This window comes from Lissotriton vulgaris, chromosome 5, assembly GCF_964263255.1.
Source record: "Lissotriton vulgaris chromosome 5, aLisVul1.2, whole genome shotgun sequence".
Lineage (NCBI taxonomy): Eukaryota > Metazoa > Chordata > Amphibia > Caudata > Salamandridae > Lissotriton > Lissotriton vulgaris.
The window spans coordinates 1,395,277,708-1,395,295,077 of NC_141693.1; the positions used below are offsets into that span (position 1 = coordinate 1,395,277,708).

The 17,370-nt window shown below is 46.3% G+C and overlaps 1 protein-coding gene across 1 annotated transcript in view; it reads left to right on the forward strand.

Annotated features, from left to right (window-relative positions):
* LOC147712648 (rho-related GTP-binding protein RhoA-D) overlaps nt 1-17,370 on the forward strand; it is a 158,171-nt gene that overhangs the window by 116,894 nt on the left and 23,907 nt on the right. The window contains exon 2 of the mRNA XM_086923341.1: nt 5,688-5,845. Coding sequence (XP_086779467.1) covers nt 5,690-5,845 — 156 coding nt within the window. The 5' untranslated portion in view covers nt 5,688-5,689. The remainder of the gene's footprint in view (nt 1-5,687; nt 5,846-17,370) is intronic.

The window sequence follows — 17,370 nt, forward strand, 5'->3', positions numbered from 1 at the left end:
CCTCAGCCAAGATAGCTTGAATCCAGTGGCACAGTGAACCAGGGACCCACATCTGGGCATACCTGGCACGCTAGGGGCGAGAAAGCAAAAGACACACAATTGATGGACGGAATGCAGAACAAATCAAAACCTTCACCCCCAGTCAAGACACACTATAGGCTCAGCATCAGTGTCCATTAAATCTCAAATCTGCTCTGTCCTCTCACAAATTGAAAAGTTGAAGGGCAACAGAAAGAAGTTAGTTCAAGGTTGTCGGCCATCCATGGGGTCGGGTATGGGCCCTGGGCGAAGCCCTCAAAGGGCAGGTCTGAGTCAGTGCCAGCATGGGACGTGTCTGGCACACAGTTCCCAAAGTCATGTAGGGCGAGCTACTTGGATAACATGTGTCTTTGTCGGACACTCCTGCAGATTGTGCTCTATGGCGTCATCATTTATACAGCTACGGTTGGGGAGGGAGACAAGTGGGAGCTACATCCAGTCCCATACATCTGCAAGTTTGTCGTAGAAGAGCAAGCAATAGTCTACGATGAGCGTGAGCCGTGCGGGAAACAGCAACATGTACTTGAGGCCCAGTTCCCAGGGCTCGTTTTGCTCCTACAAATTAGGCTTTTTTTGCATTGGACAGCTAGTGTATAGTCCCGAAAGATGGCGATTGGGCTATTGTCAACCTGTAGGGTGCTCGCCTATTGCTTAGGCTGCTGCACTCGGCAGCCATACAATTACAGTGCCTCTCACAGGCACAAGGGAACCAGTAGGCCTCCCTGTCTTGCCCCCACTCCTCAGTTCAGGTGTGGGTGGTCTCTGCTGGGATCTCCTGAGTCACAGGGATCCAACGGCCAGCTTCAGCTCAGCAGAGGTGGGTTGGTGATCACAGAGCACCATTACAGCAGGTCCAGATGCCTGGCAGCGATTCTGGCTATCTTGGGTCAGTTGCGAGGTTACCCGACCATCGCTGCTCATGTCATGTTGCAGGCTATGGAGAGGCTGAGTTCATCTACCAGGTCGTACACCCACTAGGCTGACAGAGTGGTGCTTGGAGGAGTTGGCTGGGCAACAGTATTGTCAGTATTGCAGTTGGTTGGGACGAAGGTGGCCGGAGCACTCTGTTGGGAGCCATTCCCCTGCTCCGTTTAGCCTTGCCATATGACTTCCCCTCTTTATTCGGTGTCTGCATATCCACACAGATCTTTACTTTACTAGGCTGCTTAGGCTTTCATGCCATCTAGACTGGTGACACCTACAGGTAGAGCCCTCTACTTAAAAAAATAAAAAAATTAAAAAAAATGCCATATGCCTTTGGGGCATGCAGCTCTTTTACAGCCTTCTTGAGCACATGGAATGGAATCCATTGATCACGAAGGGCTACTGGTTAGATGTACTCCTCTATATGCAGTTTTATGGTTTTCCCTCTAAAGCATCCAATGCCCTCAAAGGCATCAGAATATTCTATTCGTATGCTTTCTGTATTGCACTCCTCATGTAAAAGCTATTAAGCATAATGATTATGTAGCTTTACAGCTGACCATGGTGGTACCATTAGCACAGATGACCGAGAAACTGGCTACAATTGAACACCCCTTGTGTTACACCCTGGCGCAGAACATGGCTGCGAAAGCAAGTGGCGAGTTGCTGCCATAGGCGTAGACTTTGGTTTATGTGGACTTAAGCTTCAGGCTGGGTTTGAGGCCTGCATAATCTTGCCAGAACATTACACAAACAGGGATGCCAATTTTAATGAGACCGGTTTTCGGCGACTTTTGAATGTCGAGTTTAGACTGTGGTTTCGAACGTATTTTCGTCCTTGTGCTGCATCTCTTAGGGTGTAGATCATGTGCATGTGTAACTAATCCGAACATTAGTCATCCTCCAGTTCATTTGAGGTGTTTGACCACCTTCTTGAGAGGGTGCCGGAGCTTTTGTTGTGCTTTCTAATCCCTGGCAATCTGCAGCCTGGTAAAATAACTGGCCTTTCCACAGGCCGAACATGTCTTGCATTTAGCTGGGCAAGCAGCATTAAAATGGCAGCTTCGCGGGGGACCTGCACACTGCTCCCCTCACTTCGGACACTGGCTCAACGGGTACACTTTAGAAGGGGTGGAAAGTGAGGAGGCTTCCATTGTGTGCCTCCATGACTGTATGTGAACTGCTGAGGGCAAGCATTGTAGGTATTGTAATCTCTGCTTCGTGCAGGATCTCCCACGTGAATAGAGATGGATGGCAGCTCTGTAGGGTTTGAGTTCTTATCTCCTTGCCTGTGTAGTGTAGTTGACTCATGCTGGCAAGGTCTCTTAGCCTAGCGTAGACGTATCAAAGGGTTTGTTGTGGCCTTGCTTGGGCTTGATGAAAAATGAACCTCTATTAATCCAGATTTAATGGAGTGCTGAATTGTCTTGGCCAGTGTTTGGTAAAGTCAAAAGCAGTTTGTGCGCTCTGACCCTCAAAGTGAGTCAAAAGACCTCTTTTCATCATTGAGTCTGTTTCTTTCATGGGGGCAAGGCAGCTCTTGAAAGAGGGTCAGACAGCAGATCCAATGACTGGATTACCGTAGCCGCGTTGTTCAGCATGTTTTATGTTCTGGCGTGATCAGCATCTGATAGGATGAGGTCAAGTAGCAACATAGGTAGAACACTGATGGCATAGGAGGGCCTCATCTTCATCTTTTATAGGTTTCCACCTATTATCAAAATAATGCCTGCGTAAGTCTTGACATGCAGCTGGGGTACAGCCAGTCACAGTTCGTAGTACCAGCAGAGCAACTTGCCTGTCTGTGATGTTTGTGCTTGCCCTTGAGTTTGGACCATTTCATATTTGCCCCTCAGTCCCTGATGGTGGAAGTAAGTCCCCCAGTACAATGGCCAACAAGGTGACCTTAGAGGGGGTGCTTTGACAACAGCAAAAGGGTGTGTCCGATATAGTGAACTTGCCAATGAGCATATTGCTTCGCTGCTAAAATGGCTCTTAATGATGTGCTGTATCCTTCACCGCACCCGTTGGTGTTAGTCACCGCAGCCTTGAGTCAGCAGCCAAGGATGGCAGCGCTTTTCACTTTCCAGAAGCCCTGCTATGCTTCACTCCTTTGTGGCTATAGTTGAGGGAACGGCCCTCTCAGGGCACAAGTCCTAAAAAAGAAGTTGGGGGGGACGCTGACATCAAGACAGGAAGTGATGTCACCAAAGGTGGTTAGCACCATCCGACTCATTGCCTCCCCTCGCTCACCTCTTAGATGCGGTTGCAATGAGCTCTGATCTCACCACAGAGAGGCCAAAGAGTGAATGTTTGGCTCCATTTACTCCAGTAATCGAGCTCCTGGTAAAATAAGTGGGGGGACGCCGTCCACCCGCGTGGTACCCCGACTTGAGCCCTGGGCCCTCTGCTGGAGCACTCTGGTTCCACGGGTCCACTTTAAGAGCGCACATAGCCTGGGAATGAGAGCGCACCCATCCCAGACCCCGAAGGGACAGGGACCTTGGAATAATCACTGCGGGTGTTGCACACTTCCTTGTTCTTTAGTTGTGTCTTCCTTTTGCCTTAGGGAGGGCCACGCTGGCACACAATAATGAGACGTGCACTCATCCCTTAGCTGGTTTGTCTGACGGCTTGCAGTGCCTCGCACATGCGAAGTCCGTACAGTTGAACCCTTATGTATGTCATCAGGTTGAAACAGCAAGTCTAGCAACTTGAGGGTGCCTCTGTCTCCTATAATAACACTCATCCATCGACACCACAGAGATTTTTTTCTGTGAGCTTGATGACTTGAACCTCGCCCATTTTGTGACACAAGTTTGCCTTCTCCCTTTGTCAGTGTTTTTCGGTCTTTCTCTTGCTCTTCCCTCTCCCTCTGTGCTTTCCCCTGTCTTGCTGTAGGTACAAGTTTGATGATAGCGGCCCCACATGCAACCACATGCTCAAATTCAGCACTGGCTGGTTCATTCGCTCTTTACCTTTTATTTAGATGCCGCTTTCCATACATAACCCGTTGTACCTGCCGCCTACTCCTTTACTGTAGCTAGGAGGGAAGGCCTCGGGCCGCTCTGAGCAGGCCGTGTTTACCGCTTCCCTCGGCGCCATTTGTATTGGCCGAGCGTCGCCGGCCTCTCCGTGGGGCACGCCGCAGAGGTCATTGCCGGAGCACTCCAAGTAATGCCGTGGGACGTGTCCTGCGTCCCCAAGTCTCCATGGACATCCCTGGTCGATAACTCTTGGGTTAAAGACAGGGAGGGTCAGCACACAGTGAGTAATGGCGCCCCCGGTCATCGTCGTTTCCCCGTTTGTCTTCGAGCTGGCGGCCTCCACTGTTCGCAGCATCGATGAGCTGCGGGGGCACTTCCAGTGGGCTCCTTGCACGAGTTTGTTTCCAGTGAGCAGGCGAAGGGAGAAGGGTGTGTTAAAATATAGACAATGACATTATTTTCTGTAAATATAAAGAGCGTGATGGCAATGGAAATAGAACAGTGTACCGATGTATAGAGAACTTGTGTCCCTATCAGACGTGTTCTGTAGAGGTCACTCGTCAAAAGGTGCATGCATTCCTGCAGGTAGTATTGCCCAGCATATTCTGCAAGAAACTCTTTTTAATAAATTAATGTTTCTTCCAGGCTGGCTTAGTTACGTTGTATGTATGATTTTTGTACAACAACCCTTTACAACTAAATAAAGTGTTAACAGTCTTTAGTCAGTTTTATTTTGTGACTTAGTTTGGTTGACAGAGCGAGCACACAGTGGCTTTAGCGTATTTCTTTATTTATAAAGCTTTATATAGCGCGAACAAGATCCCAAGGGATATCGGAGCGCTTCACATGTATAATGCTGCCTAATCTTTACACAGCGTGGCACTGCCTTTTTCCTAATTCGTATAAAACCCCTTTTTGCTAGATAAAGGGCATGAGGTGACAGTAGCGAACATGATTTGCCCAGGCTCACACAGTTTAAGTAGTAAAGCCATTAAAACAACACAGGTCTCATTGTTACACAGCCATCAAAACTACTTATTGGACCTTTCTACTGATGCAATCCCTGCTTCTTCATTATCTTCTGTCATTTATCGACTCCAGCTCTACATCGGTTTCTGCTGTAAAGATGCACATCGTTACTTATTAAGTTATCTTTGTTATGCAAGTACCCCTTCTATCTCGCAGAGTGCTGAATGCAATTCCAATAAGTAGAGGCAGCAATCCATTCAAGGTCTAAGGTGGGCAGCTTAGGTGTTGAGGGGGCAGGAATCGAAGGGGAAAAGTGATTAGGGGATTGCCTTTTCAAATCCCCAGGAGATGACAGAAAAACATTGACCCCGAAGATTGGAAGCTCTGAGCAGATGGGACCTATTTCAGTAATTGCAACCAGTTACTGCCATAACATCAAGCCTGAATTTGTGTCAATTGTCTCCGCTTAACACCGTGCCAAGCACATCCCCGGCATGCAAAACAGGAGGTGTCCTTAAAAAACCAAGATCTTTTTCTATTAATATTTGTAAATTCACAAGGAACACTTTCAATCTTTATTCTGGGATTGTTTGCATGCGGACAATCTCATATAATGTATTTTCTAATGCAGATTATGAACTTAGTTGGTCTTTCTCCTTTGTTTCCCTGTGCCTCACAACTGTAATACTAATGTTAATGACCTGTAACTGTAATATTGAATGTTTCTTTCGTTTCAATATTGAACGTATTTGTTTGCTTCCTTAACAGCCATGGCTGCCATTCGGAAGAAACTGGTTATTGTAGGAGATGGTGCTTGCGGGAAGACATGCCTGCTCATTGTGTTCAGTAAGGATCAGTTTCCGGAAGTCTACGTGCCGACCGTCTTTGAGAATTACATCGCAGACATTGAAGTAGATGGGAAACAGGTAAATTCTTTTGGTTCATATCAATAATGCAACAGTGAAATTAGTTGACCATGACTATAATTATCTGCACCAGCAATAGTTTCCATTGCTTTTGTCAATTAACTCAACAGCCTCCAAAATTGTAAGAACAGTTCATTAGATGCATTTTAAACGGTGTGATCTGGCGTAGATTTTGGTGTGACTTTTTTTCCCCCTATATCATTGTTCAAGCTTGTATACAGCAGAACCCCCTCCAAGAGAATCCAGCACTTTGTGAAAGGGAGTTTCTGGGGTCCTTAGTCTTTTGACTCCAGGAGGAACAGTCAAACAGGTTAACCGAGTTTTCAATCTTTATGGGGACTCTGTTTTCTGTTGCTACTGCCAGGGTATGACTAATCATCCCCGTATTTAAATGAGGCATTTGGGGTCTGGGTTATTGGTGATCTTTTGAGAGATCTCTGTAGTACACTTGAGGAGCAAATTCTTCATGGGGTATGCTTTTTCCTTAAACTATTACAGGAAGATGGTGCACACCTTCTAGCCATCAGCATGAAGATGATCATTTAATCCTCTAAGCAACACAGCGGGAGCTGCCTGTAACAAGTGTCCATGCCCTTGCAGCCCAGTAAGCATTTGAAGTTTAGGAAACCACAGATCAAAAGATCAGTTTTGCTTTAACTACAAAGAATCTTCTCTAGTACCACCTTGTTCATCTGGTTAATAATCAAACGTTAAATTGACTTCTAAATCTGTAACTTGCCAGTTGCAAGTGATTTCCTTCAATACCCAGGTGCAGGCCCATCATAAACATCTGCAATTCAGTGGGTTGAAATCACGCCTGTGCCAGTGACGTACAAGGGATCCTCATCTGTCTTAGTAGAGGACAGAGGATATGTTCAGATGTATGAGGGGTAATAGAGTCTCAGACCATCCAAGCTTGATAACTGACCTGGGGGAGCAACACAGTTTCTATTAGAGATGTACATTTGGTGGAGAAATATTGCTCCTTGGTTCCATGCCTAACAATGAAGTTTTGGAATATTTTGTGAGATCTTTTTAGTACTGCTGGTAAAGCCTTTGGATTTGTAGCCAATGTGTTGGGAAAATATTGCTTCATTTGAATACTTTGGCTCCCTTTTGAGGAAAAAAAGATCCTTGGAAGAAGTATTCGCGCCACAAACACCTGAAGTGTGTCAGATTTGCTGACTATTCTCGGTCAGTGCTGAACGGGGCAAATATAACAAAATGATACTAAAAGCAATCGCACAAATGTTTTCTAAGATTTGGCATTGGGCAAGAACTTTTGATTTAACTAAAAATATAAGTATAGTGCACTAAAAGGTGCTTTTAGCCTTTCCTCTTCATCCATTGGTGTGCCTTGATCATTCGCATTTTTCTTCTGCCCTCTATAGCTTACAGCATGGGCTATGAGCCAGCCCACTTCAGGCATACACTAACTTCACTGTCCGTGAAGGCATATGCTCTTTCACAAGGAGCACATCCACTCACAAAATAATTCCCTTCAGTGCCAGGGACTTTGAGGCAATGTGTGCTTTTTTTTAACAATAAAGTTTATTTTTTCATTTTTCAATATATCGGGCCGAAGCCCCACAGTGACATAATATGGGCATTTGGACGACCTATGCGGCACTAACCAATACCTCTAAAATAAACAGCCCCTGCCAAACATGCAGGTAAACAAAAAAACAAGAACAGTATGCAGACAGTGGTCAAATCCCCAGATGCAGTACATGTTCCCTAGAGTCATTCCAATAAAACAATTATAAAATCAAGCAATATGGTTGAGAGTGTTGTAGGGCGGGGGTCGAGGCTCACCCTTTAGGAGTCCTCCTCAGGCATAGGGGGCAAGTCTATTCCCCGATATGTCGCCCATCGTGTCCATATCTTGCGGTGTTGCTAGGGGCAGCGCCGAGCTTCAAAAACAGCAATCTCCGCCCCCATACACTTGTCCAGTGCGGCCTTCCATTTACCTATAGTGGGGGGAGATTCCTTCAAACACTGTGATAGGTCTCTTTTGGCAATGGTGAGGGCAAGGAACAGTAGATGTTTATAGCGATGAACGAATGCATGTTCCAAAAGGGTTGCAGGGCAGTGCAGGTCACTCCTCCTCCTTGACACACCTTCAGCACACTGGGGACTAAATGACCCCCATTCGCCACAGACTTCCCCTAGTGTAGTAAACTTGGTGCAGATATTTAAACTGGACGAGCCTGTAGCATGTGGAGACAGCTGCACCCCCTAGGGCTGGCAATCGCCTCAGCCCAATCGTCATCCGTCAGTTCAGGGATGTCAGCCTGCCAGGCCAGCCAGGTCTTGTCTAAGGTAGTGGTGGTGTCATCAGTGTTTGATAGATTTGCCTGATTTTGTGCAGTCCGAGGTCCCCCAATAATAGACGGCCCTCCAAGGGCTGGAACTCCGGGAGGGTTTCCATATTGCGGATCTGGGGGGAGAGTGCGTGTCGGAGCTGTAAAAAATTGTAAAATTGTGTCCTATGAAGGCTGAACTCTGTAATTGTTGAAATGATTTTACTGTGACACCCCTCATTACATCTCCTACGATTGAAATCCCCACCAGGTCCCAACCCCGAAATCCGCTCAGTGTGGTCACAGTATTGAGACATGTGCCCTGCCATAGTGGGGTTTGTCGAGTTAGTCTCCCCTTCCATCCCATCTGCCTAGTCTTAGCCCACCACAGGTGTATAGCTTGTCTGCTAGCCAGCGGTAGATGATCTAGTCTCGTATAGCTGTATAATAAGTATAGTAGGGGGGACATGCTCCATGGTGTCATGTTCAATAGCATACGCCGGGTCCGTGGGAGAATTGTACCATAGTTCATTGATTTCAAGAATGTGGAGTGCAACATAATTATTTTATTTATTTTTTATTTTAGGAGTTTTATATAGTGCTGACCTGACCGAGTGTATCTGAGCGCTTTACAACAGTGAGATTTAAGAATTACAATAGTAGAGGTGTCTTAAACATAGAGATTCTGGATTCAACAAGTGCTGTGGATTCATGAGGTAGTAGATGGGTCCTGAGGTAGCTTCATTGAATGCATTCTTGAGGTAGTGCAAGAGTTTAGCAGCAGCCTCGCCTTCTGGACCTATTTGTCAGGTGGCGGACTTTAGTGTATCAGTACGATGCAGAGCAACTGGATCAGGGTTGGCGTGGAGGTGGCAGCTATCCATTTGGCAGGGTGCGGTTGAGGAGGAGGGTTTTTAGGAGTTTTTTTAATTTTGTGAAGGACTGGGTGGTCCTGATATCTGCTTGGATGGAGTTCCAGATTTTGGGCACGTTTCCGGCGAATAATCTGGCTGCTGTTTTTTGTTTGCGTGCTTTCATGGGGATGAGAAGGGAGGGAGTTTGAGCTCCTGAGGTTCCTTGTTTGGCCAGCCCTCTTTAGTTTGGCAGCCAGGTAGTACAGTTTTCCTGTGTGTAGGGCTTTGTGCGTGACAACGGCAGTTTTGAAGTTGGCCCACTGTTACACAGGGAGCCATTTTAGTTCTCTTAGGGCTGGTGAGATGTGGTCATATTTCCTGATTCTGGTGACCATTCTGGCTGCCGCATTAAGGGTTGTTTTAAGGGGAGCTAGGTGGGATTTACCAGTGCCGGTTAGAGTTGCGTTATCATAGTCTATTCTGGATAGCACCAGTGCTTGTGTAGTTTGTTTGAGGTCTTTGGTAGGGATGAATGGTTTAATTTTGTGAAGAAGTTTCAGGTTAAGGAAGGCAGTCTTTGGGGAGTTTTTGATGTGATGGGTCATTACCAGTTTTTGGTCAAGGGTGATTCCCAGAGATTTTACTGTCTGGGGAGGTGGTTTCTAGATAGATCTGGGTGTCATCAGCGTATAGGTGGAAGGAGATCTTCCCGTTTTTGAGTATAGTGGTGATGGGTTGTATGTATATGTTGAACAGTGTCGGAGAGAGCACTGAACCTTGAGGTACACCCCTGTTGACTGGGCGAAGGTTGGATGCAAACTCTTTGATTTTTATCCTTTGTGATCGGTTTTGTAGGAAGGCTGTGAACCAATGGAGGACAGTCTCCTCTGCGCCAACCTTTCCTGTAGGGCCTTGATTAGAAGCTGGTGATCAACCGTGTCGAAGGCAGCCAACAGGTCTGCCAACGCAGGCTGATGGGCCAATGTCAGCGGGCTCGATAAATATCGCCTCGGTGCCACTTTAACCATGGGTCCCACTCAGCAACTCTGGGCAATAGCTTGCTTAATCTCCACAAACTGCCCCATCAACGCCGTGGATGCCTGGCTTCACCCTGGGGGTGCCCAGCAGGGACCATCTCACAGGGAAAGCCAGGATGGGTTCCCCAGCGTTATACAGCGCCAGGAAACCTACGGGTAGCAGTGCGCTTTACAAGCTCAAAATACACACATTTAGGAGAATGAGTAGGCCGCAGTGATCGGTATCCAGTGACTTATGGATGTCCTCTGTGATGTGGAGGATCGCCGTTTCAGTGCTGTAATCTTTTCTGAAACCTGATTGGTGAGGATCAAGAAGGCTGATATTGTCCATTTGCTGAGTCTGTTGAGAGAGTGCGCATTTTTCGAGGATTTTGGATAGGAGGGGGAGATTGGAGACGGGTCTGAAGTTGTTTAGGTCTGTGCAGTCAAGGCCTGGTTTCTTAATTATTGGTGTTACTTGGCCAACTTTAAGGCAGTCTGGTATGCTTTCGGTTCTCGAGGAACTGCTGATGATTCTGCACCAGAAAAGGGTCTTGAAGGGTTTGAGTTCTTTGGTCAGTTGGAAGGATGTAGGGTCGAGGGCGTTAGAAGCAGGTTTGGTGGTGGAGATTAGCTTGATAATCTCGGCTTCTGAGATGGAATTGAAGGATTTCAACGCATTAGTGTGTAGCCGGCCACTGTTTTCCATTGCGACTGGGGGCGGGCCAACACATGCAGAGTTGGCATTGGTGTCTGTGTCTAGTGAGCGTTCAATCATGGAGATTTTTTTCTTCAAAGAAGGTGGCGAAGTTTTCACACAGTTCCTTGGAGGCCTGGGTCGAGAATACAAGGGGCTTGGAGGATTGCTGCTTGATGATTTTGAATAGTTCGTTGCACCCGTTTTTAGCATTGTCCAAGGCGGAGCAGAAGTTGAATTTTAAGCTATGGATGTTTTTTGTATTTTCTTCTAGCTGCTTTGAGTTGTTCTAGTAGGCACGAGAGGGGTTCTTTCTCCAGAGTCTTTCTGTGGATCAAAGTTGTCTCCTTTCATTGTTGGCGTCCATATTGAACCAGGATCTGGTTGGGATGTTTCTGTTTTTTTTAGTTTCAAGGGGGCCATCTGGTCTAGAATGGATGACATGGATGTGGTGTAATGGTCCGTGAGTTCTGTTGTGGTTAGACCATCTGTGGGGGATACTGAGTTGTGCATTGACTTTTTCCTTAAAGTCAGTCATGTTGACCTGGGTGAGGTTCTAGCCCATTTAGGCGGTTCGCGGATGGGTGGTTGTAGGGTAACTGGCAGGGTGAGGTGGAAGAGGATTAAGTGGTTGTCAGACCAGTCCTCGGGCAGGGTGTGAGTTATCGTCACTAAGTCTCGTTTGGCGATAATGGCATCAAGGATTGATCCTTTGTTATGGGTCTCTTCTGTGCAGTGTTGTTGTTGAGAAGTAGCTCATTCAGGTTGTGTACTAGCAGATTAACGTCATTCCAGTGAACGTTGGTAGAATTAGGTTGTTTGTATCTTGAAGTGAGCAGTGGGCAATCAGGTCGGACAGGTGTTCAGCGAAAGCAGCTGAGTTGCTTGGGGGGTGGTTGGATAAGGTGACAGGTTAAAGATTCTTTGTTGCTTATACCAATGGTGACAGTTAGGCATTCAAAGGTGTTGTAGTTGAAGGAGTCTGCCTCCGACATGGAAATATTGTCTCTGTGGATGATTGCTATGCCTCCTCCTCTTTGGTCTTTTCTGTCTTTGGGAGTGATTGCAAAGCCTGGGGGACGAGAGTGTCCAGGAGAGGTAGGGAGGCGTCCTTGAGCCAGGTTTCAGTGATGAATGCTATGTTCATGTCATGGGTGAGGATGGACTCTGCTAGTTCGGTGGCATGTTTGATGGCTTATCTGCCGTTAATGAGCAAGCTGTTTGTGGGCGTCACCTCTGTTATGGGAGTCTTTTTAAGGGGGGCCCTAGGGATGATCGTGCAGGTGGTCGGCGGTCTAGGTGATTTTTGGCGAGTCTTAGTCTCTTCCTAGCCTCGTGGTCACCTGTATTTTGGATTGTAGGGTGATAGTCCTGTGCTTGTTGTTTGGGTAGGCGAGGACTGCCGCCTCACTCTCGTACAAAGGCTAACTAGTTTCTTTGGGCCTCTGAGAAGTCCTGAGAACCCCCACACCCCACCCCCCAAGAAATTATTTTGTATGGCATTCACCTGTGCAAACCAGGTGCGGGGGGATAGGATATGGGAAATTTTGGAGACAATACAAAATCCGAGGCAAGGACACCATCTTAAAAATGGCCGAACAACCATAAAGGGACAATGGGAGAATAGACCATACCGCCGTCTCGTTCTTGAGAGAATCGTTAATGGGGTGATATTGTGTGCCCAAGAGATTTTGGGGCTTGGGTAGATGTAAATCCCCAGATATTTGAACCCATCTGTGGCCCGGGCAATGTGTGCTTTTTGAGACCAAAACATTTTTCTGCTTTTAGCCGATCAATTTTTGTTTTTATTTTGTTATATTGACACCATGGCTGCTTCCAAAACAATTACGTTTTGCAAAAACCATGCCAAAAGCAAACCAGCATTGACAAAGCCAAAAAAACTGGTGGCCAATGCTTGACCTGTACACTTAGCCAGTGCTTGTTTTCAAAGTATTGATCAGGACAGGAAGAAGGTAAAATACCTGAGCCTAAGTTATGCTAAGATCGTGTTTTTATTCTCTGCAACAGCTAACAAGTTGAGTGACATCATGAAAAGGGTATATAATTTTTTATAGTTTAAATACACATTGTTAAAGCAGTAACTTCCTGGTGTTTGTGTTGAACTGAAAGTAAATGAGCTATGGACATAAAAGTGATGTAGTATGCAGAAAAATGTGTTGCTATAATCGAGACCTGAGTGGATAGCTGCATAAATCATAATTTTCTGCATATGCAGAGTACATTTTTTTGAGGGGTCTGGAATCCACTTATACCTAGTCAGAATCTCAGTATTTTGTGACTTGTAAAATTGAACACCCTATGATGTTTGGGATTGTGGGACTGGGTAAATGGTATTAATCAGAAGGGTCATTCGTTGTTCCCTGAAAAGCAAAATGAGCAGCGCGTGCTTAACATGATTCAAAACTAGCTGTCCACGGAGGCACCCCAATTGGTATAAATACGTGGGATGTTACACTTGGTTCTAGTAGGGCCGGTTCTATAATCAACGTTTCAGAGGAACTGCTATGTAAATCAGGTCAATTTAGTTTCATTGTATTCCAATGTATCTTTTGTACATCCCAAAATCAGTCCTGCATCCAACCCTGTAGTACCTACGTTGGACAACCCTGCTCTAAAAGACAGTCCAGCTGGTCCTACCTCAACCTTCCTTGAGATCACAACATTACAGAGCTGCACATAACCGTTCGAGCAGGTATCATGCAGCCAAATTGCGGAACCGTGTGTCTGAGCATTTATACAAAAACAGTAACATGAGGGCCTTCTGGTGTCCTGTTAAAGACCCTTTCATTCCAACCCCCTGATCCGTAGTCTCTCTTTAGCCATTGGACACACTGTTTATAGCGGTGTAAAAATGTGGGTTGGCTTGAGGAGTTCATGAGTAAAAATCTATTTTGAAAGATACATTGAGATACAGAGGTGGTTACTGCTGCTGCTGAGTGCTTACCCGAGCATCCTGTGTCAGGCAGGTGATGTCTGCTCGTTCTGATCTCCTATAATCTTCAGTGAAGAGTAGGTGGGCGAGCACCTGTTCCCGTATAAAGGAAGACCCACATTTGTACATGTGAACGTTTATACATAATATATAGCAAAAGATCACTTGTCTTTGTTAAGGGATAAAAAACATAACTTATTTCCTGAAACAGGCTTACAGTTATCAAAGGGGGCCAAGTTTAAAACATACCTGTAGCTGGAACACTAGGTTCCTTGACTCGCCGCTGGTGGGACTTACTGAGGTTAAAGCTTGCCGGTTAGATCTGCTTTGATTGAAGGTCACAGGCTTGACTACGAATAAGACAAAAAGGGGGTGAAAAGGAGGGTACTGCAGTGCTCACACAGGATTACCAAAGACTTACTATTGCACAAAACCGAGAAGTATGGTGCACATGATGGATGAGTGTTCACCCAACATTCATAAATAGGAAACCGCTGTCCGAGGGTCCCAATAAGTCAATATACATTCATCTGGCACATGTAAAGACTTATATGTAAGAGTTCTAGTAATGTAATTTTGAAACGTGGTTTCTACAGTCTTATTCTTGACAAGTTGTTCATTGTGATTCCAATTGCTCTTTCACAATAGTCTGCACAGTAACCGTAGCCAACACTTGTTTTGTCGCAATCCCGACTTCATCAGGGCTCCATATTTTAAATTTCCAAATTGGGTACTGGTTCATAGATGGTAATATCCATCACTCCACCAGGGCACGAAAGGAAACAGAGGATCAGTTGTATAATAGGTTTCTTAATAAGTAGACCACTAAAAAAAATGTTTTGCCGTGTAGTCCAGGTTTAAGCGTGCAAGTTTGCAACAAACAATTGTTCAGTAATGCCTAATTTCGGGTGAAGCCCTGTAATCTGGATTTTAGAGGAGAATCAACGCTCTGAGTATGCAGACTGTTCCGGCGTACTGACTTTGAATAATGCCTGCACTCCCAATTCTCCTTCCCAAATTTCTAATGTGGTTGTCATTAAATTGGGGGCGGGGGGCGCAACAATGACACCTGTAAGCAGTGCCACAAAATGGCAAGTGTTAGACCTGGCATCATTGGCTCGAGTCTCTCCTCCATTTTTTCTGTTGGCCTCCACTGTTTTACGATGTTTTTGCTGGTTAATGCTTTGGGCACTGTGCCGCTGCTGATCAGTGCCACAGTGCAAGTGCTCCCTATGTAAAATTACTGTATTGATTGAATTCCATGTTTGGCTTTTTTGGTTTACTGTCCGTCCCTAGTCTAGTGCACCAGGAGTGCCAGGGCTTGTAAATACAAATGCTGCTCGTGGGCTTGCAGCACATGTTGTGCCACCCACAAGAGTGGCCTAGTAAGTGTCTGAAGGTCTGCCATTGCTAGACCTACGTGCAGTCTGGTACTGTCACGCTGACTGCGCAAGTACACCTACTTGCCAGTCCCTAAACCTTCCCTTAACTTCATGTTAGTCACCCCTATGGTAGGCCCACGGGCAGGGTGCATTGTAAGTATAAGGTAGGACAAGCCTGACTAAGTTGGCATGTCCTAATAGTGAATTACAGCCATATTCGTTTTTCACTATTGCGAGGTAACCTGCTCTCCATTAGTTAGAATGGGCTGCCAGGATTATTAATGCTATAATCCTAGCTGGCTCGGGGAGCATGGTGCAATGTCGAGTTTGGTATCCCTGAACTCGGGGTTTAATAACGCATCCGTTTGTGTGGATGATTTTTGGACTCTGGGTTTGAAAATAGCACTTTTAGAAAGTAGCTATTTTCTGGTCTAACTATTTCTGTTTTCTGCTGGTTTGGTGTATGTGTGTGTGACAGGAGCTGGGTGGCTCCAGAGGTCTGAATGAGTCAGTGTGGGATGAGTGGGACATTTGCATTGAGAGTAGGGGGAGAGTAGTTGCTGATAGCCTGCCCTGCCTGATACAATGCTGGCTCCACCTCCTGCCAGGCGCCTGATGGCTCTGTGCCTGCCATGGACGATCCTGGCCCCACCTCCTACCAGGAGGCCGATAGCTCTGCTCCTGCCAGTGACAATGCTGGCTCCACCTCCTGCTGGGCGTCTGAGGACCCAGCCCTGCTCAGTGAATAGGCCAGGTGCCTCTGCCTGGCTCCACCCACAACAGACCCAGGATGTTGGGAAATTCCCCTGCATGGACAAAGGGATCAAAGCCAAAAAGGAGTATAAGAGACGAACCCCTGAATCAAGAATTTAGATCACTTCTGACAAGGAAACCTGAACCAAGGACAAGAAGCCTGCTGGTCCAAGGACTTGCCTACCCCTTCTGCCAGTGTGCTGTTTGCTGGGGGGAATCCTGCAGTGCTTATTTATTTTTGCCAAGGAACCAGGAGAGAGGAACTGAGTGTGTACTCTCGCTTTGCTAAAGAAAATCTCCTAGGGCTGGAAGAGTGCCAGCCTCCTGTTGAAGTCACAGGGCTAAAGGACTTCATCTGCTAAAAGTGCTTGTTGCTGGAACTTGAGAATCCAGCACCTCTGAAAGAAACCAGCAATCTCGACGCCGACGGACGTTGCCGAATCCAGCTCGACATCGTGAGTAACGGCTCCAGTGTCCCGCTTCCTCGATGCCGGACGCCGGGCCTGATCGACGCCAGCAGCAACGCCAGTGAGTAGTGAGTTCGGCTCCAGCTCCAAGGACCTCGTGTCTGCACCGCTGCTGATCGCATCGACTTCGTGCCCTCTCGACGCCGTGAGCGCTGCTCACTCTTGCAACATTGACATCAACGACTACTGAGGCCTGATCGACACCGAAGATGGGACGCCGGATTGCTCGACGCCGCTGATCATAGTGTGCTTCATTTTCCTAAGGTACTGTGTTGTTGGGGGTCCGTGTGACTCCGGGCTTGACGTAGCGCTCCTCGCTGTCTACGCCGAAACCTTTGGATTAACCTTGACTCGACGTCGTGAGACTCCCGTGTGGGTTACATTGTTGCCAAGAACTGTGTTTTAAAGAAGAAGAGTTAATTTTGATACTAAAGACTTTTGTGCTAAGAAGAAACTACACTTGGAACTATTATTTTTCCTTCCAAGAGTATTTATTGAGATTGTGGCATATTTTTGTCGTTATTTGGTCTTGTGCTAAGCCTTATATAAAAATACTTATTTTTATAATACTACTGTGTCGTGTTCATTTGTAGTGTATTTACTTTATTACTGTATGTGGTCATAAATGCTTAACACACAGCCTCTGAGATAAGCCTGTCTGCTCTGCCAAGCTACCAAGGGGGTGAGCAGGGGTTATCAAATGGTGTGATCCCCTTGCCCTGACTATAAAAGGTGAGTCCCTATTTGTTAGAAGTGCCTACCTCTGCCAACTAGAGACAGCCGGTTCTAACAGCAAGATTGCAAGATAAAGCACTAAGTGCACAAGAGCGTATTATATTGTAGTAATAAGTAAACAATAATACCCTGAGCTGAAAAGCAATGTTGGCTAGGTGGCGCAGGCTTGTTGATCAGGAATGGTAGAAAAAAAAAATCTATCCTGTTTCTCTGGGTGGTGTGGATTAAAAATTACTATAAAATTCTGGTTATCAGTACGATAAAGAACACCCGCTTCTAGATAATGGGGTATTGCCTGCCTTTGGAAGCCATGTGAACTAGCACTACAAGAATATCCTCCTCACAAACCTCCCAACTCATCCAAT